The 25298-nt window shown below is 41.9% G+C and overlaps 1 protein-coding gene across 1 annotated transcript; it reads left to right on the plus strand.

The window, feature by feature from the left end:
* The first annotated feature begins 566 nt into the window (after window positions 1-566).
* itchb (itchy E3 ubiquitin protein ligase b) lies at window positions 567-24936 on the plus strand. Its single transcript, XM_085781183.1, has 24 exons — window positions 567-711; window positions 6056-6147; window positions 7267-7408; window positions 9479-9603; window positions 11306-11440; window positions 12099-12144; window positions 12417-12598; window positions 13034-13277; window positions 14005-14100; window positions 14389-14563; window positions 15135-15204; window positions 16918-17002; window positions 17094-17222; window positions 18650-18722; window positions 19804-19875; window positions 20712-20800; window positions 21094-21253; window positions 21370-21503; window positions 21827-21967; window positions 22091-22211; window positions 22308-22412; window positions 22867-22963; window positions 23166-23238; window positions 23512-24936. The coding sequence occupies exons 2-24, from the start codon at window positions 6078-6080 to the stop codon at window positions 23609-23611; spliced, it is 2664 nt and encodes an 887-aa protein (XP_085637309.1). The 5' UTR covers window positions 567-711; window positions 6056-6077; the 3' UTR covers window positions 23612-24936.
* Window positions 24937-25298: the final 362 nt, after the last annotated feature.

Consider the following 25298-nt stretch of genomic DNA (forward strand, 5'->3'; position numbering starts at 1 on the left):
ACTGTCATTACGTTACACAATTGTAACATGTGTAACCAAACCTTGCATAAATATTATGAAGATTTAATCCTGAATGAGTATGAATTTGGGGAGTATGATATTCTTTAATGTCCAGTAATATTACAGCTACCGTTAGGAGGAAGAAACATGTAGAGATCGTTGCCCTCTAATATTGCACTGTACAGGTGGAGGAAATATTGCTTAAAAAGTTACCGGTAATTATAGGTTTTACGTGGCTTAAATAAGAGGCCTAACCTATAATCACAACTCTATTGAAAAAAGAAAGTATTGATTTGTTTAGTTCTCTCTTAATCATGTTTAAATTTGTCAATGAAAAAATACGCTGAGTGAAGAAAAATGCTAGAAAAAAAACGTAAACATAACATAACATAAAGATTTTATTGTAGCCTACTAAAAAAATGGTTTCTTGGTTTTGACAATTGGAAATTACAGGGACCCTGAACGCCTCAGCATGTTTACTGACCGTTCATTGGTCCATCTGGTTCCAACTCTGGTCCAATCACAGCGCGAAGACGGAGTAGCGTGCGCCCCACCTTGTTTCGGTCACATGACGTGAGCATACGAAGATGGTGGAAGTTTCTTCTTCCTTGAAGTGAAACCCCGACTGAAACCCAAACATCCTCCTGAGCGAGGGCTGGGAATTCACCGCAGCTTCACCACCTTGGATTTACAACCTCCCTTGGGATCCGGGTGAGTGATACCAGTCGGTTACCGGACCTATCACCGGTGGCGTTTGGTGTTTTTTCACAGCCGTTGGACTTTGGGATCTGTAATAGCCAGCCATGATGATGACATGAGCTAGTATGCTAGCGGTTAGCCGGGGCTGGGATGGCAGCGGGCTGTCAGAAGTGACACTCAACACGTACCCAGCAGGTCCTGCTGCCTCCCGGCCACTGTAAATACCACACACCGCCTCACAGGAGAGCAGCTCGGTGGTTAAAGAGGACAAACTGGTCCTCACTGTACGGCTAACACAGCTAGCGCTAGCTCGTTATCCACTGCTAGTTGGACGAAATTATATAATCTTTACCAACGTTGGTGATCTTATTTAGCAGAGTGGATGTGTTGAAGGGTAATGGTTACACACACTGGGTCTTTGTCTGTAATTAAAGGACACGGTGACAGCTGGAATTAAAATGGTTAGAATTGTTTTTCCTGAGCGACGCGGACGGGACAGTGCGCCAAACTACACAGTGTATCATCTGTAAGCTTGGTGCTGCTTACCTGCTCTGTAACACCGAGCATATGAGACTTGTTGGAAGTGTCAGTCTCAGTGAATTACATATTGAACACTAATCAGAACAATTAGTAATGAATTCATAGTAGATATTCTTTAGTTGAGCTGAGGGGGCCGGTTGTAAGACATTCGTTTGCACATTAGTTCAATATAAGGCAAACAGCTGTCAAACTTCATTATTGTTGTTACGAGACACAATTTCTGCCCAGTCTTCTCCAACAGCAGCTGTTTTGACTGCAGAGTTGAGTCCTGTTGGACACTCACAGTTATGTGGGAGAGGCAGATCTGTGTCCAGGGAAGTAGACAATGATTTGTTTTGTTACAATTATTACTCAGCCAAAACTTGGCACGTTTGAGTGTGTTGGTTTGTGCCCTTGTCTGCCTCGGTTCAGCCATCTGAAGACTCACTGCTGTTTGTGTGTCCCTGCTGTCACCTGAAAAGTTGATATATCCAACGGGACCCCTGGCTTTGATAGAAGTTAGATTTTTCATTGGAAACCTAGTTTCTGATAACTCCTTTTCTATGTAACTCAGGACATGTAGCCTAATACCTCTGTGATGAGTTATAATAAAGCATGAGAGAGGTCACTCTCTTCTCTGCTGGTGGAGTGATTTCAAACAAACACTTGTTGTTTCCATACAGCATCAAAGAACCTGTTTGATCCTTTGTTTTACAGTCATACAAAGCTGGTCACTTCGACACTGCCTTTTGGAAATATGTGCCTTTGTTTTGTACATGTAATGTAGTCATGGTGGGAACAATATATGCCTTAGAGGTGCTTCAGTACAAGTTTTAGAGATTTTCCAGATCTTAGCAGACGCCTCCTAGCCAAAGAAATATGGCAATTTAACCTCAGGTTCAATTAAAAATTCTCCACAGACCTACCAAGCACAACTCACCGGCCTTTTGGAAGATGTTCTGCAGCTGGTTAAAAAATTAAAGTCAAGGCAGGACATTTTAGAGTTTAATATTCAGCGAACGCCCTCATCTACGAAACATGGTCAGCCTGCTCATGAGGCTGCAAAGTCAGCAGTCGCAATGAATTATTGACAGAGACTAAAGCAGTAGCCAATGTGAAAGTTTACCCAGGAGCTCCTCACTTTCTCCTGCTCTGCCACGCGTATACTGGACAAGATGGACTGAGGAACATGCATTATTCAATGAGGCTTCAGACGAGATTCTAGGAAAGGTCACAGGAACTGATTTCCTTTTGTGAGAGTTTCCTTTTCCTTAATCTTTCCCTTTGATTGACACTTCAGTCAGCGGTGCAGCTCCCTTGTCAGAGTTCATAACTGTTGCCGTACGTTACATGAACGGTTATTACAATTTAAAGTAGAAAACTTTCTCTAAAACAATGTAACGCTCTTGTCAGTGTCTCTTATGACGTCTCTATTTCAGCTTTAGCAGACCCAGTTAAAATGTTTCAGTCTAAAACTGACGTCATAAACATCAGGCCTCGGTGTCAGGCTTCTCTTTAGAGCTGCCGCTTTAACTATGTTTCTAAAATCGCACCAGCAAACATATATTTGTCAGTCCATGTTCAGTATCACGCTATGAATGCTTGCAACCATGATTGTAAGCACTTGTCAGTATTTGGTTGATGTAACATAGCCGCTTAAAGCAGAAGTAAGCGATCCGGTCGTTTTGGCTAACTTCCTGTCAGCCGATGGAGTTAGCAGTCCCCGCCCTCGTCCCTACGTCACCACATTCACGCGCATCCCTTGGCTGCACACACAGAGAGGACCGCCCCTTTATGCCGTTCTCTCTCCTCATTGGATAAAGTTTGTAGGATACAAGGAAAGTTTTCTCCTCGGCTTACAGCAGAGCAGAGTGACTGACAGACCCGTGTTTCGGACCAAACACTATATAGCTAAGTGATTGCTGTCGGAAGATATAACTAACTATTTAAGACTTATATTAACACAAACATTTTGCTTACTTCTGCTTTAATTCGTGGTTTAATTATAGTCTTTTAGGATGCAAGTCACTTCCTAAGGGATATTTGTGTTCAGACTCCTCCATTTATGACATCAGTTAACATAATTTGCCATCATAACCAAATGAAACACTTGGGAAAATTAGCTCTTCATCACCTCTGAACTTGGTTTGAGTCCACCTGTGGTAAATTAAACTGACTGAACAATGTGAGTGGCAATATAACAGTAGCTTGTATAAGATCTCACAGTGGACTATGTAAGCTTCCCACAGTGGTCTCTGAAGAAGTTTGTAACAACTAGGACTCTTCCTACAGCTGACCGCCTGGACAAAGTAATCAACAGAGAAGGCAGTAACAAGCCTCTCCTTAGTGAAGGAATACATCAAATCTTCTTGGGGCTTTAAAAAAGCACCTCAAGGACAGTGAGGAGGAGAAAGATTATGCGATGCAGCCAAGATTGATCTGTTGGGCCTCAGACAGTTCCTGGTGTCGTCACGTTTGGAAGAAACCTGACACCGCTCATCACCTGCTTGGAACCATCTCACCGTTGAAGCGTGGTGGTGGCGGCATCATGCTGTGGTGGTTGTTTTTTTCACCAGGAGGGGCAAAGTAAACTGGCTAGGGTTTAGGGAAAGCTGCTAAGAACCTCAGACTGGGCTGAAGGTTCAGTTTCTGTACTATACAGCTCTCCTTGTCAAACCTGAGAGGGCCCGAGGTGGTCAGCGCTTGTCGTGTCACACCCAAGAAGATACAAGGCTGTAATCACTGCCAACTGTGCTAACCCTAACTTTATTATTATTATGGTATATTGAGGGTTGATGCGAGTAAAAATGAACGCAGACAATTTCAGCATGAGGCCACAGCACCATCAGAAACTGTCTGAATACTTTCTGGATGCACTGTATATAGATACTAGACAGGAACCTTGGATAGGCTCCGCCCCCGGTGACCCTGCACACTCATGTATATCTTCTGATTTTAAAACCCTTTATTGGATAGGACAGTGTAGGCATGACAGGAAACGGAGAGAGAGAAAATGGGGAAACTGTTAAAGGGATAGTTCAACATTTTGGCAAATTGGCCCATTGCCATAATCGCTATAGTCATAGCAGTAGGTTCATTACCTTTTAATTGTAGGTGTAAGCTATTTTCAGTACGGCGGAGCGCAGCAGCTGGCTGCTCAGAGCTACGCTATGGAGGCTAAGGGAATTTCTTGGTTTCCCTCATTAAACTCATCAAATTCAACATCCCAAAACTCCACAGCGCTTTTGTAGACAAGTTGTGACCTGCACAACCACCACGCTATGAGATAATGACGGAACGATACGAAACGGAGCCGTTTTCGAGGTAAATACAGGGTAAATACGGAGACTGCTTGCTGAAAAACTGTCCCTGAACGCAACGCGCATCAGCGGTTTTGTATGAATTTACCTCAAAAACGGCTCCGTTTCGTATCGTTCCGTCATTATCTCATAGCGTGGTGGTTGTGCAGGTCACAACTTGTCTACAAAAGCGCTGTGGAGTTTTGGGATTTTGTATTTGATGAGTTTAATGAGGGAAACCAAGAAATTCCATTAGCCTCCATAGCGTAGGTCTGAGCAGCCTGCTGCTGCGCTCCGCTGTACTAAAAATAGCTTACACCTACAATTAAAGGTAACGAACCTACTGCTATGACTATAGCAATTATGGCAATGGGCCAATTTGCCAAAATGTTGAACTATCCCTTTAACCGAAGCTCACATGGGACATGCTGTCCAACCACTCACCAAACAGAGCACCAATTTTTAAGCATGTATATCTACATAAAGATAATACATAATGTGTATAAGTTAAAAAAGTAGTTATTTGGGGGGTATACTGTATTTAGATCTGTAATCAGAACACTATTGTTTTTGTAATATGTAAAACTCAATGAACAGACGGTTCAAAAAAGTAGTTATTTGTGTAGAGCCACACAGAGACGACCTCGGTTGGTTCAGTTATTAACAGCTGTGCAGGTGCTCGTGTGGCTCTGGTTGCAGTCAGCTGTGCAGTCTGTGGTCCGCTCAGACACAGGACAGACACATAGTTGCAGGTTGTATTTTGCAGCCGGTTTTAAACTGACCCGGCTTGACCTTCGTCTCCTTTTATTACCTTCCATGATGGTGCTGCCTGTGTGTGTTTCACAAGACAGTCTGGCAGGTAACTCTAATAGAGTTACAAGCTTGTTGACTGAGCGTTCCTTGTTATACCGTCTGTTTTGAGAATACAGTCGGTCTGTTCTTCTCCTGTTGCAATTTTGAATGCAAATTTTAAGAGCTTGATATGCTGCTGCTCAGTATTAGCGATATATTCCAGGAAGGGAGCTTAAACTCTCATTCTGTTAAAGCACACACTTCACATGAGCTTTATTACATTACTTGATATTATATTCATTCGGCCGAGGCTTTTGTCCAAAACGATTTACGCTAAGTGCATAAAGGAGAAAGAATTAGATTTCATCAAAACTTGTAAACGGAGTACTAGTAATACCTAGTCTGTGACTGTGGGCAACGTTGTGTTATCCCTGTGTCGAGACGAGTTCATTTACTGTCTTTCTTGTTTTTCTTGTACTGTGAATAGAGTCAGGAAAACACAGTTTAATTTTGTGGCATGGAACATGTTCATGCTGGAAACGGGTGAAGGTGTTGAAGGGGTAATAATGATTTAATTATATGTTTTCATTAACTGTTAAACTGTTATGTATTTGCAAGTCTTTCATATTATTGGATTAATATTCTTTATGTAATATAGCCTACTTTATGTGATCTAAATGATCTCATGTGTGTGCTGTCGGAAAGCGTTTTGTCATCACTCTAATGATATGTTGTCTGTGCTGCAGGCCTCTTTCCCAGCCCTATGTCATGGCCAGTGGAGTCACCAAGCCGGGCACCTCCAATGGTTACCCTATGAAGGCACAGCTCCAAATCATCGGTGAGAGTTCAGGCACCATTAAGGTGGACAGAGAGTCAAGTGAAAACATGACGTTCACTTTCCTCTTTTATTTCTGCACAAAACGATGTCGACGTGTCCGCATAAGAAAAGAGCAGGTGGAAATAATAAAATGACAGATGGCTAAATTCCATTTATCGGCCCATGGTATCGTCCATGCTGGCTCACTGTCACACCGACATAGCTCACTGGGACACTTCACATTGTTATTAGGAACAGCTGTGCTTTTGCTACTGTAACAAGTTAAAATGTCTGGTGTGAAAAATATTTTGAGAATTTGAACCCATCCTTGCCTTTGTTCCCTTGTTTGTTTAATTATACTTGGATGATCTCAATGATGGACAATTAGGGAAGATCCTATTAATATAGTATCATTGCAATATAGATATAGGCCTACAGCTCTGGAAAAAAAGAGACCACTTCAAAAGGATCAGTTCCTCTGGTTTTACTATTCATACATAGGTATGTGTTTGAGTAAAATGAACACTTTTGTTTAATTCTATAACCTACTGACAAAATCTCTCCCAAATTGGAAATAAAAATATTGTCATTTAGAGCTTTTATTTGCAGAAAATGGCAACAGGCCAAAATAACAAAAAAAAATCTGGTGTTTTCAGACCTTGTATAATGCAAAAAAAAAAAAAACAAGTTCATATTCATTTTAAAACAACACAACACTACTTTTTAAACTTAAGAAGAGTTCAAAATCAACATTGGTGGAATAATCCCAATTTTTCATCTCAGCAGTGTTTTTATTTATTTATTTATAATCTTTCTTCCTCATTAAATATGATTTGGTTCAGGTGATCAGCTAAGTGGAGTGAGGTGTGCTTGTGTTGGAGTTCAATAGACGGCTGCCATACATGTAGAGAAACTGATTTATTAAGAACATTTTGAAGTGGTCTCTTTATTTTTTCCAGAGCTATATATTATATATATATATATATATATATATTTTTTACAGTTTTTAAATTCATGTTACTAATAAAAATGTATGCTACACACAGTATTTCCCTGTTCCTGAAATATTGTGTTTTTTTCTTTCTACCAACCACATCTGTGACTGACTGTCCGTTGCGCTGTCTCTTCTTCCTGTTTCAGTGCTCTCAGCAAAACTGAAAGAGAACAAGAAAAACTGGTTTGGTCCCAGTCCCTATGTGGAAGTGACAGTCGAAGGCCAGTCCAAGAAAACAGAGAAATGCAACAACACGCACAGCCCCAAATGGAAACAGCCGCTCACTGTGTGAGTCGAAAGTCTTTCCACAGTTACCAGACCCGTGTCTTTTTCTCACCTTTACAATAATCAGAACTTAAATATGCATTATGCTGCTTATAAGAATAGATTATTTACGGTACTGTGTTTACCTGCCTGAGTGAACACAGGGAGTCACACTGTGGCTGGAAATCGAGGCTTAAAATGATCAAAACCACAAAACTAACTGTGATGTGAGAGATCATGTGACCGCAGGGCAGCAGCACGCGGGCCGTGCGAGGCCGGGCAGTGCGGCTTGTTTCTGTTGGCCACTCTGATTCCCTCAGCTCTGGTGTCCGGCTGACAGCGCTGTCAGCAGCCCTGCAGGAGAGACACTCTGTGCTGCTGTGCTAGAATTTCATAACTGAGCTATGTCCAAGACTCCAGCTTTTACTTCCTCTAGCTTGCATGGAAAACTCATGTTTTCATATCCCAGGTGATGAACAAAGACGTTAAAGACATGATGGTGTAAAGAGGGGAACACATCCGTAATGTTGAGTATTAAAAAAAAGAAACAATATAATCAACGAGGAAGAGCATATAAACCGTAGCGGCATAGATTATGTTATGTCATTTTAAGGAAGTCTTGGCTCTTTGCAGTATTTGTTAAAATCCTGGCACAGGGTTTGTTAAATTACAAAATGCAGAGTCATCTAAAACCATAGTCCCCTGCGGATCAGCCGTTATTGATGCAGCACGAGAAATACTGAAGTTAAGAGTCATGTCAGTTTTATCAGGAGCAGTTTAAAGCGCTGCTGTTGTGCTATTAGGCTTATCCAGAATATAAACAAAAGCACACAGCAGTCGGCGCCTGTGCTGCCGAGTGAGGACAGTCAAACTCTCCAGAGTTCGAATTGTGATGAATGAAAAACAGTGGCGTAATTAGGGCTTGGCTTTGAGGAAGGAGCATGTTGTGAAAAATGACTGCTGACTGCACATTATAGTTTTCTCAGAAAACTGTTCATAATTGGGAGTGTTTCTCATAAGTGTGTGTGGAAAAAAACAGTTCCTTAGAATTGTGTAAAATTACTGGTGGTGTAAGATTATGATCTAGATCAAGATGGGTTTTTTTTTTGTTTTTGTTTTCCCTGCCACAGCGTTGGTTGTGTGTGAGTCACCAGCTCTTGGTTTTGGGAAGGCTCTTCCCTCTGGTTGTGGGTAATGGCGTGTGAACAGTTGAAAGAGAAGATACGCCATCTCTCTGTGTGACTTTAATTGGCTGCCCCCGATTCGTAGAATGCCACACGGCGGTGAGAGAGTGTGTCCGGTTCATTTACAGGAATCCTGTTTCCACACGTATACTGGACATTTAGTGCACTCGCACCTCTCGACTTCCTGCTGTCCCACATATTCACACATCAGATGTCCTCTTAATTTTAGCCTGTCCAGGATCTTCTGCTGGGCACTGTGTGACCTTCTTAATATAGAGGTCTCCTACAGTTTCTCTTGTACCCATGGGAGGAGGAGGAGGAGGAGGAGCGGGCGTAGAGTTATTATATAACAAGCGTTTACTATGAGATGTAACCGGACCTGAGCCCATGTGTCCACAGATGTCTTTTCCTGGAGGCACTGAGGGAACCAGCTAAACAACTGTCATAGAGACGGTTACAGACACTTGTTGTCCTTAAATAGCTTGTGAGCTTCATTGTCTATCAGTTGTTTTCACCACAACACAAAAACCTGTGGTGCTCACTCACTCACACTCACTAGTTTCACTTCTTTACCAGCTGAATAGGTTTTTTCAGCACAACCACACATCTGGCAATAATGTTAACTAACTATGTGAATTAACAGCATTTATTGGTTAAGACAGCGAAGTCCCATGTGTGGAATTACTTGCTCTTGTTATTGTCATTAATGACAGTTAATGGCAGTATAATTTAGACTAAATGCTCATTAATTTAGATGCAGCTGTCAGGAGGCAGCTTTAAAGGAAACTAGTGTCCCTGGAGGGCCTTTCAAAATCAGACCCTGACTGGACCAAATCAAGATATCGCCGTGTCTTTCAACGAGACGTACGAATGGTTTGCATGTGTCGAGCTGAGCTGTTTGTTTCCTCAGGATTGTGACTCCATTCAGCAAACTGTCATTTCGCGTGTGGAGCCACCAGACCCTGAAGTCTGACGTGTTGCTGGGCATGGCCACGCTGGACATCAGCGACACACTCAAGTCCAATGACATGAAAAGTGAGTATATGATGCACGCACGGACACAAAAAGCAGGTCTATGTTCTCTCTCTTTTCAGGCCCACTTTTGTACTATATAAGCAGTTCAATTCAATTCAGTGTATGTATGTGCTTGTATGTATGTGCATAGTAAATAAAAGTAAAGTACAACTAGTTTTGTCCAATAGGGCACAGGCTGAAGCTCTGTCTTATTACACCCACTTTCTCTATTGACTTGGCAAAAAGAAAAAAATGTAAAAGTACATTTAAAAAAAGCTTTTTGGGATCATCACGGAAGAGCTGGAGGAGTCTCTTGGGAGAGGGAAGTCTGGGCATCCCTGCTTGGACGGCTTCTCCTGCGACCTGGCCCCGGATAAAGCTACATATTTACAATAACAATAATCATATCACAGTTTTATATTTGTTTAACCCATGGACCCCTGGCGTGAAAAATGCAGTTTTCATTGTGATAGTCCTCTCCTGACAGGGAAGGTCTTGGGGCCACATAAATATCGTCCCATGAATCAAATTGGTCATAAACAGAGCAATGCACACAGCCTCATTTTTAGAAACTCTCCCTTAGAATCTACTAAGTGAATTACACACAGGTTTTGAAAAAACAAACTCAAACGAACTCTTTTGAATCTCTGATCTTGTATCGTGTATGGAGTCATTTTTAATGACATCAAGGCTTAACAGCTTTGCTGTGTTTCCTGTTGATGATCCTCTGTCTGTTCAGGCTGTCACTACCACAGCTGCTGCTTTTCCTTTATTTATTTCAATCAACTGTGGCAGCTGCTAGAAATGTAAAATGCATCGCTTCCTACACACTGGAGGTTTCAGCAAAGAGCCATTTGTTGTGATAACGGATAATACAGCTGTGTTACAGCGGCAAAGTAAAATAGCAAGAAACAGTTTGAGGCAGTGGAGTCACTTACTTCTGCCTGACACGGTCCCTCTGGGAGGATCGGCTCTCAGTGAGGGACCTCCACAGTTCTGGGTCATTTGCTTTCTTTTCTATCTGATACCAGGTGTATCCCGGGCTCCCAGTGTCTGCCTGGAGATCCCAGGGCCAGGTGTTCTTTAGCCGGCCTCTTTTCCTCTTCCCTCGAGGCTATTTAGGTCTTAGTAAAAAAAAAAAAAAAATCACGCAATCCTAAATTACAGAAAACATCTCAAACTAGTTACACATGCAGCTCATCAGACTTGTTCAAAATAAAAAACAAATCACTGAGGGGCCCCATTTAACATTTCAGAAGGAGGCTGCTGTTTTTTTACTGTCCACTTTTGCCCTGGTAGATTTTCAAGCTGTTTATCTTTGGTGTGTTTCTCATAAAGACTCAGTTCAACCCCCGGCCAGGTCATTTTTTATACATGGACCATGTCCAGCAATGCTAATGATGCTGACCTCTGGGCACGAATCACATGTCGAGAGCTGTTTGATGTCAGCAGGGAAAATACACAATGATCCCTGTAATTTTGGGATTCAAATAATTTGTCATTTTGAACATGTTTTGTGTTTGTTTTAAATCAGCCCCTTATTACTACAAGAACAAACATTCAGCCTGAACAGGAGCAACAGATCTTCTAAACTTTGTAGTTTTAGATGGTCGTAGTTTAAAACTGTCTTGGTGCGGTGACGTTTAGAGACAAGTGACAGTAAAATATCTTTGTTGTTGTTCTTTTTCTCTGACCGTGGTGTCTTCTTGTCATCTGGATGTAGTCTCTGAGGTGGTGCAGACCTTACAGCTGTGTGCGGACAGAGAGCAGACAGATGTGGTGGGAGATCTCTCTGTCTGTCTGGACGGCATGACCGTCGACCCTGAGATGTTCGCTCTGGCCAAGGCTGACCATCACAGTGAGTCACAGAGAGTTTCAAGGTTCAAGGTTCAAGAGTCTTTATTATCCCCTACGGGCAATTTGTTTCACAGCAAGTAGCAAGCATGCATACCAAAACAACAAACACATCCAAAAAACATTCAACATAGTAGGTCGTTTAAAAGCCTGTGCAATCGGTGATCTGGATCTGCCAGGATCAGTCTGGCTTTGGTCACTGATGAGAGGTCATTTAGGGCTCTGCCTGCAGTTTTACTGCACACCCTGACAATTCCCAAAATGTTATTCTTGTTTTTACATGTTAAAAGACCAAACCAACAGATGAAGTTAAAAGTTAATGGAGACTTGATCAAACAAGCATAAAACATTCTCATGAAAGTAGTATCCACATTAAAACCATGGAGTTTACAGTCACTGTTTACAGTCACAGGCCTGTTTTTCATCAATACATTTATCTAATTATATCTGCTGATTGAATCATTTGTTTGTAAAAAAACAAAAACAAACATTTTAAAATGGTTTCCATCCTCTCAGTATGCCAATTATCACAATTTAAAAACATTGGATAATGAAGCAAAACCTTTGTATTAACATCAGCATTAACAACAGATCATGTTTGAACATGTTTGTTTGACTGGTTGTGTTATCTGTGAATAAGAACTCTGTTTTTTTGCTTTCAGGTACATCCAATGGGGAATCGCAACCTAATGGGGATCATGCCATGAGGTACAGCAACGCCTCATCTTTCGTTGTTGTCACTATATTCTTTTCCTGCTTTACGTATTTAGAATAGAATAGAAACTTTATTTGTCTGACACCAAAGGGTAACATAAATTTGTCTCACTTTTACACACTAACATACACATACACACTTAAAAGAAAAGGACCAGCAGCAAATCATTATCGGGTTACTGAAATTCCTCTACTGTCAAGGGTTGTGATTGCAGTTGGAATGAATGATTTTTTAAAAATTGTTCTTCCACCCTCGCTCCTCACAGGCAGAGTCGAGACAGCTCTCCAGCCGTGGACAGCGCCGAACACAAGTCTTCTCCTGGCGGCCGGAGGTCGGCGAACAGCACGGGGTCGCCCTTGGTGTCATCGGGGAGCTCAAAGCCTCTTCGACCACCCAGGCCCTCCAGACCTCCTCCCCCCACCCCCCGCAGACCAGCCTCCTCTCCAGGTCAGACGTCTGTCATACTAAGAGAAGACGGTCTCGTGCTGATGTGTAACTTTCAGACACAAATATCAAGAGCTCTTCCTCTCATACTAACACTTGCTGTGTCGCAATCTAATTAATGTGAAGAATTCACCCCGAGGCCAAATTGGGAGTTAGGCCAATACTTGACTCACTACAAATGACTTGTTTGTACAATCAGTTTACCTTAATACAGGCCTCATGCAAATGCTGTGAGATAAATAATTACGCCTCAACATGTCAGTGTTAGGTCTTTAATTAAACATGTTGTTGTTTCTTTGCCAACTCAAGTCACAAAGCCTGTCTGCCTTGATAAAACAATACAGAATTCTGTCTTGCTTGTGTTTCTTCATCTGTAATCATCCTGCCCCAGTCTGAGGATTCGCCATTAACACAGTCGTGTCCCGTTTGTTCCCTCAGCCTCGTCCAGCAACGGCTCCGCACCAGCCGACAGCAGCGATGCTCAGTCGGGTTCTGAGACACCAGTGCGAACACCGGCCCCAGGACCCTCGTCGACCCCAGACTCAAGTCCGTCGGCGGGCTCGGACAGGAACTCCACGGCGCTGGCCCCGGCCTCCGGATCCGCAGCGACCAGACAGCCGGCCGTCACCCCGGTGGCCACTCCCAGAGCCCCCGCCGCCAACACCGGGCCCCTGCCCCTCGGGTTAGCTCTCACTTTGTTATTAAGAGCCGATGGTGATGGTCACTTACTGTATCTGGTCACATCTGTCGCTGATTTGAGTAATGCATTGAGAAGAAGGAATGGAACAAAAACACGATATCTGATAAAGAGTTCACACAGACGGAGGTTGATAAATCACTCAGAGAAGGATTCAATCATCTTTAACCAGAAAGTCATATCTCAAAGTTAACATTTAGTCCAGTTCAATAAAAAAATAGAGCAACAAGAGAAAGTTTTTGTGAAGTTTAGCCAAGTTTTGTACGATTAAATGGAAGTGTGGAATTACTGGCTCATCTATTAGATTTCACACTAAATCCTCATTGAAATTCAGAATTGGAAGACAGAAGGAGAGAGTGAGGGCAGATGAATGTTTTGCAACCTGTTGCCTGTTCATCTGCACAACAATGAATAATAAATACATCTGCGAGTTTGTCACTTTGGTGTTTTTACATTTATAGCAGGGTTGTAATTAAAACACCTCACTATCATCACTATTTTTCTCTCTCATCTGTCTCGTCAGTTTCTGCCTGTAATTCCTTTGTCGGCTATTGTCGTGCGTTCATTGTGAAAACGTCATGACCTTCACTTGCTTCTTTTGTGTCGTACTGTGACTCATGTCTTTACAGCTGCTATCTATATAGAACCTAAATGCTTGCAGTCATGCACTGTTCCCTTATGTTCTGAAGTTTATTGTCCATGTTTTCTGTAGGTGGGAGCAGAGAGTGGATCCGAACGGCAGGCTGTATTTTGTCGATCACGTTGAAAAGAGAACAACGTGGGAACGCCCTGAACCATTGCCCCCTGGGTAAAAAGTCCTTCTCTTTTGATCTGTCTCTTCTCAGATACAGACAGTAGAAGTAGACAGACAGTTGTATTTCTTCAAGGTGTATAAGGGTTATAAAGTAGTAGCGGATCAAGTACGACTGCCTCTCCTGATATGGTTACTACAGTAGATGACCTAATGACTCACGTTAACCTTAGCAACATAAGTCTTTCTTGTTCCATTTCTGTCTCTTTCGAAGTTTTATTGACACCTGTTTGTCACACTCCTTTATAAATGGTGCTTGACTCCCTGTATGTCATTTGTTTTAAGTTGGGAGCGTCGTGTCGACCAGATGGGGCGCGTCTACTTTGTCGACCACATCACACGAACCACCACGTGGCAGCGCCCCACGATGGAGACGGTGCGAAACTACGAGCAATGGCAGCACCAGCGCAACCAGCTGCAGGGCGCCATGCAGCAGTTCAACCAGAGGTTCATATTCGGGGTGAGACTTCCTCTCTGTAAAAAGCGATTCCATACTGGTGATGTGGGCGTTAATGACTGGAATATGGAGACTCCCGTCAGCTACTGCTTTTGGATTTCCTGTGTGGGATGAAACAGAAACGCGTCCCCTGGTGCTGAACTTCAACACTTTCATCAATGCACAGTATAACCTAGTTAGTATTAAAGCAGTACTTAAGAACTTTCAGTTTTGGTTGAGTTTGTTGTGACTCGCCAAAGTGAAAGTGAAATTTAAGTGAGAGCCGGGTTCCTGCCATGCTCCTCAAAGCTGCTTAGTGCCAGTGAAGGCGATACAGACCCCCTCAGGCCATGACAGAGGTGCCATTCAACTTGTTGTAAGTCGATGTACCATCACAAAAGTTATGAAAATATTATATGAAGGTTGAAAAGTTCCTTAGTGTTGGTTTAACGGGCAGATCAAGGTTATAACTTGTTTAAATAGCTGTTATAGCACTGACACGTTTATGTTTGTCATTAATCTTAATGAGAAACACTGCAGGTTCTCAAACCATCATATTCTCTTCAGCTGAATTCTCTGCTCATCTACTCTGCAGGTTCAGGACCAGGTCACAGCCACACAGAATAAGGAGTTTGATCCTCTGGGGCCTCTGCCACATGGATGGGGTAAGACTGAAGATTCAAAGATATTTTTTTTAATCAATTCTCTGTATATATATATGAGACATACAGAAGAATCGAAAAGTTGTTTCTCTCTCTCACCTAAGATAAATATTATAGATATGAATCAAATGCTGTAAACTCATTATGTACATCAGTTGCTGTAGTGCAAAGTATAGTGTATATGGTAGCTAATGTTAAAGTCCAGGGGGAGGTAGTGGGCAGAGGTTCATCATCCTGACAGCCTGGTGGAAGAAGCTGTTTGAAAGTCTTGTGGAGCGGGCCAGGAGGCTCCGGTACCTTTTCCCTGCAGGCAGGAGGCTTGAGAGGGAGTGTGATGAGCGATGCTGATGGCTCTGCAGGTGTGGAAAATTGTCTGTGAGGGAGGACAGAGGGGCACCGATGGTCTTGCTGGCTGCATTTACTGTGCGTTACAGGGTCTTACAGCAGGAGTCAGTGCAGCCTCCAATACCACACAGTGATGCAGCCAGTGAGGACACTCTCAGTGGTGTCCCAGTAGAAAGAGCACATGATGGGGGGGAGTGGGACTCGTGCTCTCCTCAGATTACAGAGGAAGTAGAGGCGTGTTTGAGGCTTCTTTGCCAGCGATGTGGTGTTGTTGGTCTGGGAGAGGTCCACAGAGATGACCATTAAAGACCATCGAAGCTCATTAGGATAAATACAGTACATGCACCTGAGACATCACTTACACCAATCAGCCATAACATTAAAACAGGTGGCTGGTTTTACTGTTGTGAGGCCAGGAAGTATTAGGAAAATAATTAAAACTACAAATTAAATTTAAATCAAATTGCTCATGGTTTAGTATTAACTCTAACGTTATGCACCAACCAGTGACAACATCAAAACCTGTCATTTTTTTAAGGTTACGTCTGATTGGTGTATTAAGATCGAAAAGAACTTGGGATTTACTCAGTAATAATGAAGTGTGTTTAAATGCTCCACTTGACCTTTCCTCTAAGCTCTCACTGGAGATGTCTGTCGGTCTGATTTAGACATGTGGCTAAGTGGTTGTGAAATTTACAATTAATGGCTGAATACCTTATTGATGAGGCGAACCACTCGGCCAGTTGTGCTTTCATAATGATATACGACTATGCACACATACAGTTAACTACTAACCTCCACGTCAGGTAAAAAATGATTACATGTAATATGAAATAATGAGAAATAGCATATCTAGGATTTGTGTTGTGTCGGTTTACCTGGATTTTGACCACCAACTCAGCTGATTCATCACTTTTATCATTGGATCTGACTGTGGACCAATCTGATTATCACTCAGCGTCATTATACTGGACCTTGATCTACCTCAGGGAGTGCTTACTATCAGTAGCACTCTACCTGTAAATCTCCATTGCCTCCATTGGTGTACAGTGGTGCTTTCAGATGTTTGATACAAGGTCTCATTTGCATTGTTGAATATCAGTTTGTTAAACTGTAGGTGTATATATGAGTGCTTGTCTTTGTTATGGTAACAGTTCAGTCTTTATGCAGATCAGGGATACATTTGCATTGAAGCTTAAGTACATAGATTAAGGCCACGATGGGTGGTCTCTGGGAAATAACATAATCACTCTAAACCTCCAATATCTCAGAAGTATTAAGTCAAAGGTCTGAAAGGTTTTAACAGTGTGTAGTGGTCAAACTGAATTGCTTCAGGTTTAATAATCAACATGTTGTTAAAATGTCTTTCAGAGAAGAGAACGGACTCCAATGGCAGAGTTTATTTTGTACATCACCCTACACGGTCAACGCAGTGGGAGGACCCCCGAACACAGGGGTTAGTTACACATGCACATCAGTTGAATATTAAATGCTCACTTTTATGTGACATGATGTTGTTTAATGCATCTTTTTTATTTCTTTTTCAGGTTGCTTAATGAGAAGCCGCTCCCAGAGGGCTGGGAGATGAGGTTCACGGTAGATGGTATTCCTTACTTCGTGGACCACAACAGGAGAACCACCACCTACATCGACCCTCGCACTGGAAAGTCCTCACTGTATGTCCACCGTATTGATTTTTACTTACTAATCTTCACACCATCGACAATCACATGAAATAACACGAAGCTTCAAATCATCAGTAGTACAAATACTGAACCAATGAAGAGGCAGTCTGTCACTATACAATGAACTGTAATAATAGTAAGACTGCTTGGACGTTTCTGCTTTCTTGGCTCCAGAACAACATTAACCTTTGGGACATCAGCTCAAATGAGTCAAAAAAGGAACTATTTTCACCAGAACTCATTGTTACCTTAATTGAACAGCTTCGGAGTAAATGTGATGGTTAAATAAATGACTTGTAACTTGTTACGAGGGAGAATGGCGGCTCTCTGCCTTCCATGTAGCGTCTCTTGGCTGAAAACCAACCTTGTAAGATCAACACCTCTGACCCGGTGTACCAAATCTTGTCTCTGCGGCACCGCGACACAAATGCGTCCCGTAACCCATAATCTCTTGTTTATGACAGATAAGACTACACAAATATACACGTCGTTGTAATACGTAGGCCTATATGATAAATAACATTATCCACTGCTCCATGGATTGCTTTCTCACCGGCTTTGTTGGAAACAAATGCACATGGCCGGGAGGAGGGTTAGCAAAACAAACGGAAAAGCGACTGGGCTTAGCATAGTTACCCTTTAATTACAACAGTCTGACACACAAAAAAATGGAATGGACAATTGAATGGACATAATGACACATATAGTAGCAGCCCCTTTGTAACTATTACACCTCGGACATGTTACCTGGAGCCACTGTCAATAACATATTGACTTTAGTCCATCCAGCATGTCTACATGCCAGAAAGAAAGTCATAGTGTTAAGAATGCACTTTTCAAATGGGCTATAAAGCTGGTATTATGACAACAGCCACTTGAAGCTGTAGTATTTCTTCAGTTTAACTTGGATTTGACAGTCAGATTATTTCATATCTGTCCCCTTCTCTCTGTTGTTGTGTTTCTGTGTCATTGTCTCTAAAATCCCCCTCTATTTTTAGAGCTTGTGATGCTTTATCCCGATATGACAATTGGGTCACTGAGCCTCTTTCACCACCCATGCAGCTCCTCAGCTGACTAGTGATTATAACCTGTGAGCACAGTCTGACTTGAAACTAATTACTTTGGTTACAGCAGTGGAAAAACCGGTTTGGTGAATGTTTAAAGGAATGTGACGGTAAAGCGTCACACACACACACACACACACACACACATACGTACTGTATGCGTCAATGTATGTGTCGGAGACCTGTGTACTATACTGTCCTCTCCTACTGTCCTCAAAATAAGATCATGTAATTGCCTCTGAGAGTATATTTGTGTGAACAACAAAAGTCACACAGCTTTAATAAGACACAAATACACAAACAAACACGTTGAAGTAACAATAAAAAAACACGTTTGTTTCTTTTCCTTCACAGTGAAAACGGGCCTCAGATCACCTACGTTCGAGACTTCAAAGCCAAAGTACAGTACTTCAGATTCTGGTGCCAGGTAGGGGTCAAAGTATATGAATGGTTACTTATTCAGACAGACTGCTTCAATTCATATCCTGTTTAGAACTAAGCTGTTTTAAATCGATAGATATTACATGTAAAGGATCGGCAATCATCTGCCACCTGACACCTGCACACATCAAGATGATTTCACTGATTAAGATCTGAGGAGAGAAACTGCCTGTAAGAATAAAACTCTTGGCACACAGTTACCCAGTACACTCACTTTATGGTGCCTGTATGCTCTGCCATAACATTCATCTCGCAAATTCTTTTCATATACGGCGCCAGATGGATTTAATAGAGGGCATTTATCAAGGTTGAGTCACGTTGAGTCTGATAAATGGCTGATGAGTCATCGACACAAAGACGAAGAAGAGACACGTGGCACCAGCCTGAACTGCGCTCATCTTTTAATGAAACTTAAAACAAATCACATTATTTACAAAAGCCTAATATTAGACTTAATAACAAAGGATGCACTGTTAGTTTGCAAATACCACCATGGAGAACGATTGTGACACTGTTGTCACATTTCATCTGTGACTGCACAGTGTGGACGGGCGTCAAGTCATAAATTACGTAAATTCAGTGTGGATTGAAATTATTTACAGTTTATTATTACAAATTAAAGAATATTGTGTGAAACACATTCACTTTAAGTACAGTGTGTTAAGAGCATCATTATAAAAGATTAGTCAGGGCAGTCACCGAATGGTGAATCACATAAAACATGTAAGTTATATAATACATATGTATATACTATATGGTCATGATGAAGAGATTGCCCAGCATTGTGCTTTTTATAAATCTTGTGTTCTTTATTTATATAACCATCACAAATGAATCATCATAAAACATGTAGCACAAGCATCGACCATTTTATCCCCATAGACTTCATGTTACTGTTGTTGTTTTTCTAGTGTCAGTAGCCGACTAATACATGTATCAGTATCGACGTCTTTCATAGCAGCTGTTACCTGCATCTTGCATGACTCATGATCTGACAGGTGTTGTCATGTCAGAACTGGAAGCACATTTGACGCCTAATTACTTCTGATATTTCTTCTTTTCTCCAGCAACTGGCGATGCCTCAACACATAAAAATCACCGTCACCAGAAAAACCCTGTTTGAGGACTCGTTTCAGCAGGTATGGTGACCCGCCCCGGCCCGGCCCGAGCACCGGTTCACTGAGCTCCAGGAAGATAAGAACCATGTTCTTATTCTCAGCCTGATGCTTTACCTGCTGTTCAGAAAATGCACCTCACTCATTCTCGGCGTTTTAGCCTCTAGCTAAAGTGATGTTGTCCAGGTCATTACTCTTTTCCACTGCTCTTTTAAATCGGTACAATTACCACCTTAATGAAAACAACAGCAGCATTCCTGAATGGTGCAGCTTTTAACAACTTAAAAGTGTCTCAACTGAGTTAATGAAGACTTCATTTTACAAGTTTATGTGAATTTACTGTTCACATTTGTAGTTTGCAGCTTTCTCTTTAGTTTCTTTTATCAACATCTCATACTTTTTTGAACTAACTGGGTTTTAAACTGTGTCATTTAGCAGTAAGAAAATGAGTTGAAAGTTTGCACTTTTTTTGGGTTCAGTGTTTATCCCAATGCTTGTAAAAAAAAAAAAAGATAACAGAGACGTATATCAAGGATGAACATGTAAAACAGTTGAAACAGTTTTTGTAAGACATGAGTTTATTTAGTCATCTGTGGAGGGGACTTCATTATTATGTCTCTCCAAGTTGTAATAAGAAGTAACTTAGAAAAGTTGAATTAAATCGTGTACCATCACTCTGACATTATGACTCTTTGTTTGAGCAATGATGAAGCCACATTGTCTTATTGTTAAACCTATTGATGACGTTTTTTAATGTGATTGAATGTTTCGAGAGTGGCAGCAGTGTTAATAACTGAAAATACTCTTATGTGACTCTGTGATTCCTCCACCAACCTGTCAGTTCATCGTCTCTGTTTTAGATAATGAGCTTCAATGCTCAGGATCTACGAAGGAGACTGTGGATCATCTTCCCTGGAGAGGAGGGCCTGGATTATGGAGGCGTTGCCAGGTAAGTTAGAAAATGGCTGAACAGAAACGGTTGTAAACGTGTCTTTGCATAAAGAAAGGACAATGTGTCATATAATCTAGTTACTTCCATCACTTACTCATCAGAGTCTTTGCCTCTAAATTCATTGGATATATTGATCTGTGGCACAAACTCTACAGCAGTTTAAGTGGGATGATTTTTTTTCTCAAGGATTTGTCTGAAATCTGCCCGGTCTTTTACTCATACTTGGACTAAATCTGCTCCACATGTTCGCAAGCTAGCTGGTTACATTTCTGTTGTCTTATCTTCTTCAGGGAGTGGTTCTTCCTGTTGTCCCATGAGGTCTTGAACCCCATGTACTGCCTGTTTGAATATGCCGGCAAAGATAACTACTGTCTCCAGATCAACCCCGCCTCCTACATCAACCCAGACCACCTCAAATATTTCAAGTTTATAGGACGCTTCATTGCCATGGTTAGTCATTTTATCACATGCTGAGATTTTTCTTGATATGTCCAGATAGATCAGCGTAAGAGTAGTTTTGGGTTTTGTGTTGTAACAATTAAACACTGTCTGTCTCCGTCCCTCAGGCTCTTTTCCACGGCAAGTTCATCGACACTGGTTTCTCGCTGCCGTTTTATAAGCGCATCTTGAACAAGCCGCTGGCCCTCAAAGACCTGGAGTCAATAGACCCGGAGTTTTACAACTCGCTCATGTGGATCAAGTGAGTAAATGGAGCAATGTTGAAAGCAGTCTGTGAGTAATTCATCAATGGATTGAAGTATCAAACACCCCTGACTCGTCTTTTTATATGCTAGTGTGAGTGTAGGTGTGATTTCCTGGTGTCTCACTCACACTGCAAAGACTTAACAAGAACAGGGTTGTTTTCCATATGCAAATAGAATATTGAAAGTACATGTTGAACTTCTTCATCTGTCTGGTTGCTGCTCCGTGACATGTTGTGTGTTTCTGAGTGGAAGGGATCTAATATGACAAACCAGGACAAGGGAATAGAGTAAAGCTGTAACTGACTGTGCTGCTCTGCAGGGACAACAACATCGAGGAGTGTGGGCTGGAGATGTTCTTCTCTGTTGACAAAGAGATCCTGGGGGAGATCACCACCCATGAGCTGAAGCCTGAAGGAGGAGACATCCAAGTCACAGAGGAGAACAAGGAGGAGTACATCCGGTTGGTTTTAATTTCATTACATGATGTCATGATTTTACATTTAGAATGTAGTTTTCTATCGCGGTACTTTGGGTTTTACGAGGTGGAGTGTAATATATCTGGTTGCTCTCGTCTCCCCCTCAGGCTGGTAGCAGAGTGGAGGCTGTCCAGAGGAGTGGAAGAGCAGACACAGGCTTTCTTTGAAGGCTTCAACGAAGTCCTGCCTCAGCAGTACCTGCAGTACTTTGATGCTAAAGAGCTGGAGGTACGAATAAACCCCCCCGAGGCTTACATCACTGGAGCGTACGCTTCTATGCTTCGTCGGCGTCTCTAGATATAAATATCTTGTGTTCTATCACAGGTGATGCTGTGTGGTATGCAGGAGATCGACCTGGCAGACTGGCAAAGAAACACCATCTACAGACACTACGCTCGCAGCAGCAAACAGATCATCTGGTTCTGGCAGGTCGGTGTGCAGCATAAATAGTGATGCGTTTTAGTAACTTAAACTTTTTTCCCTTAAATGTAAATTCTGTATATTTTGGATTTAAGGAGGTGAATTTCAAATTTCACAAGTTGAAATTAACATGCTATATATTTATACTATGAAGTTTGAGTACTTGTTAAAAAAAATATTCAATTGCAAATCTTGATGGTTAAAGGTCAAAATGATGACCTTAAAAAGCCATTAATAACCATTCATCAAGACTTCACATAACAATTATGACACAATTTCACAAAAATGATTTATTCTATGACTCTGGATTAAGTGGGACATAACCTGAAACTAGTCTGAGTGGTGGAGGCAGACAGAGAACGATGCTGTTTTTCTTACTTGTGACTGATTTGCTGAGTCGCGGTATCACCCGTGACCCGGTGACATTTCAGTGTTTTAAACACTTTGCCACTTTGCCCTGCAGTTCATAAAGGAGATGGACAATGAGAAGAGGATGAGGCTGCTGCAGTTCGTCACCGGTACCTGTCGCCTGCCTGTAGGAGGCTTCGCTGACCTCATGGGTAAAAAACACAAGTGCCATTTCTTTCAAAATGCACATGAAATAAACTAGTGTCTGGGTGAAGCTGAAGTGAGGTTTCAGGCTCTTTGTTGCTGAGATTTTAAAGAGAGGAATCACTGTTTGCCCCAGTTTCTTTTACATGTCCTTCTGATCGTATTGATTAACCACAGTTGATCAGCTCATACTGTGCTGTCACTTTACAGGAAGTAATGGGCCTCAGAAGTTCTGTATTGAGAAGGTGGGAAAAGAAAACTGGCTTCCCAGAAGTCACACGTGGTGAGTTGACATATTAATTAACCAAGCTATGGTGCCACTAAGCCAGCTTGTCCTGGTTTATTGTAGGAAGTTACAATATTTTCTGATTTAATTAAGTGTAGTTTTAAAAGTTACAGCCAGCTCCGAGAACAGATCTCAGAGCACAAGGATTTACAATTACAAGGAAAAGGAGATGTTCAAGGGTCAAAGCAAAATATTCTGGTGTTAAACACCAAAGAAAATGATGTAAGAGAGGTCGAATGTTGATCTTAAATCTTTATGTTCCTCTCCCAGCTTTAACAGACTGGACTTGCCACCGTACAAGAGCTACGAGCAGCTGAAGGAGAAGCTGATGTTCGCCATCGAGGAGACGGAAGGCTTCGGACAGGAGTGAGAAGAACCGGGAGACGTTAAAGAGCGGGTGCGGGAGTCTGAAGGAAGAAAAGACCACCAGTGTTCAAATCAGGGAGCCTCTTCAGATCAGGGGGGTGTTTTTTGTGTGTTTGTGCTCGTGCTTGCGTGCACCTGTACGGTACTTCTATGGGTGCATGATGTCGCAAAGGAGCTGGGGTTTGAGAACTGGCGTCTACCGTGCACGCCGCGCCCACAGCAGGCCTCTCCACGCTTGATCGGTACGTGAAAAAAAAAATCTTATTCTTTTAAACCAAAACACAGAAGCTGCTCCCGTCTTGCAGAATGTGCGCCCAATCATGCATGGGATCCCGACAACTCCCCCTCAGCGACATCTGTTTAATGGGACTGCAGTAGTTTTTTTTTTTCCTAACATGTGATGATGTAACAGCATGCGCCATGGGGCGGAGCCTCGGAGCTACAGTCAAAATCTCAGAACCTGAAAGGTCCAACAGCGAACCTGGATCCAGCCTGATTTCTTCTTCTTCTTCTTCTTCTTCTTCTTCTTAAATCGCTCTGCTCTGAAGCATCGGCTCAATGACAAAGCGTTAAACTTTATTGCCAGATTGTGAAGGGTGCGTTTCTTTTAAAAAAACAGGGTAACGTCTCACCAAAAAAAGCAAACTTTGTTGCTCTGAGATTGTTTGTCATCATCCTCATCATCATCATCATCTCCCATTATCTACCTTAAATTTCTCACAGTTTCATCAGCATCTCTCGTGACTTGAGTATTGTTTTTAAAAACAGTGATGGTATGAACAGGAGTTTCCCAAGTCAACTCTAAAAACAACAGACAGTGTTAGTGCGTCAAAGGTTGGGTCGACACGTCGAGTCTAAGTAACAAGGACAGAAACAGGTTTGTGTTTCTGCCTCTGTAGTATTTGATCTGTGAAAAGCTTAAAGATTGTGAAAAGTTTTGTAACCTCAGTTATTTATAGTGGTGGAGAAACATTGAAGGCTTCAGGCAGAACTCAAAGGGACCCTAGTTTTATAGGGCCAGAGGCTGGACTGGACATCTTAGAGGAGAGTATTCTGGGAGAATCTTATAGATCAATATCAGAGGGGTGGTCTTGTGAAAAGATCTGAAATAAATCAGAGGATGATGATGAAGAAAGTATTTTAAGATGGTGTGTGTGTGTGTGTGTGTGTGTGTTCAAGATGTGCTTGATTTTAAGTGTCCAGACATTGAAAACCTTAATTAGATGAGAGAAAAAACAAATTAAAGTCGAACCAAATCAAAAAAATTGATTACATTTTTTATCAAATCAAACCACAAAATTAAATGAATCATAGATTAAAAAAAAAAAAGCTCTGTCACAGAGATAGTTTGCAATTTAAAAACTTTTTGTCTTCCGTTTCAGACTTGAAGGAACATTTTACCTCTGAGTATTTTCACTTCATGACGGTCACGGTTCCTCTCACGTCACTTGCTTCAGAACTAACGTCTGACGCTTGTATGAACTGATTCATGTGCTTTTCACTTTTGAAGATGTTTTAACGATAAAGATCCTCACTGTGTGACTGTTGATGCTGGAGCACCGAGAACGGCCTCCACATGCTTTTACCAACATGGAGTCCAGCACTGAGCGTGTACAGAAACGGCCTTTATGATATAACTGTGAATACTGGTTTGGCTGACGTTACATGGCATCTGCTCAACAGTAACAGGT

This window comes from Trachurus japonicus, chromosome 7 (genome assembly GCF_045865225.1).
Source record: "Trachurus japonicus isolate A0001 chromosome 7, Traja_1.0".
Classification (NCBI taxonomy): Eukaryota; Metazoa; Chordata; class Actinopteri; order Carangiformes; family Carangidae; genus Trachurus; species Trachurus japonicus.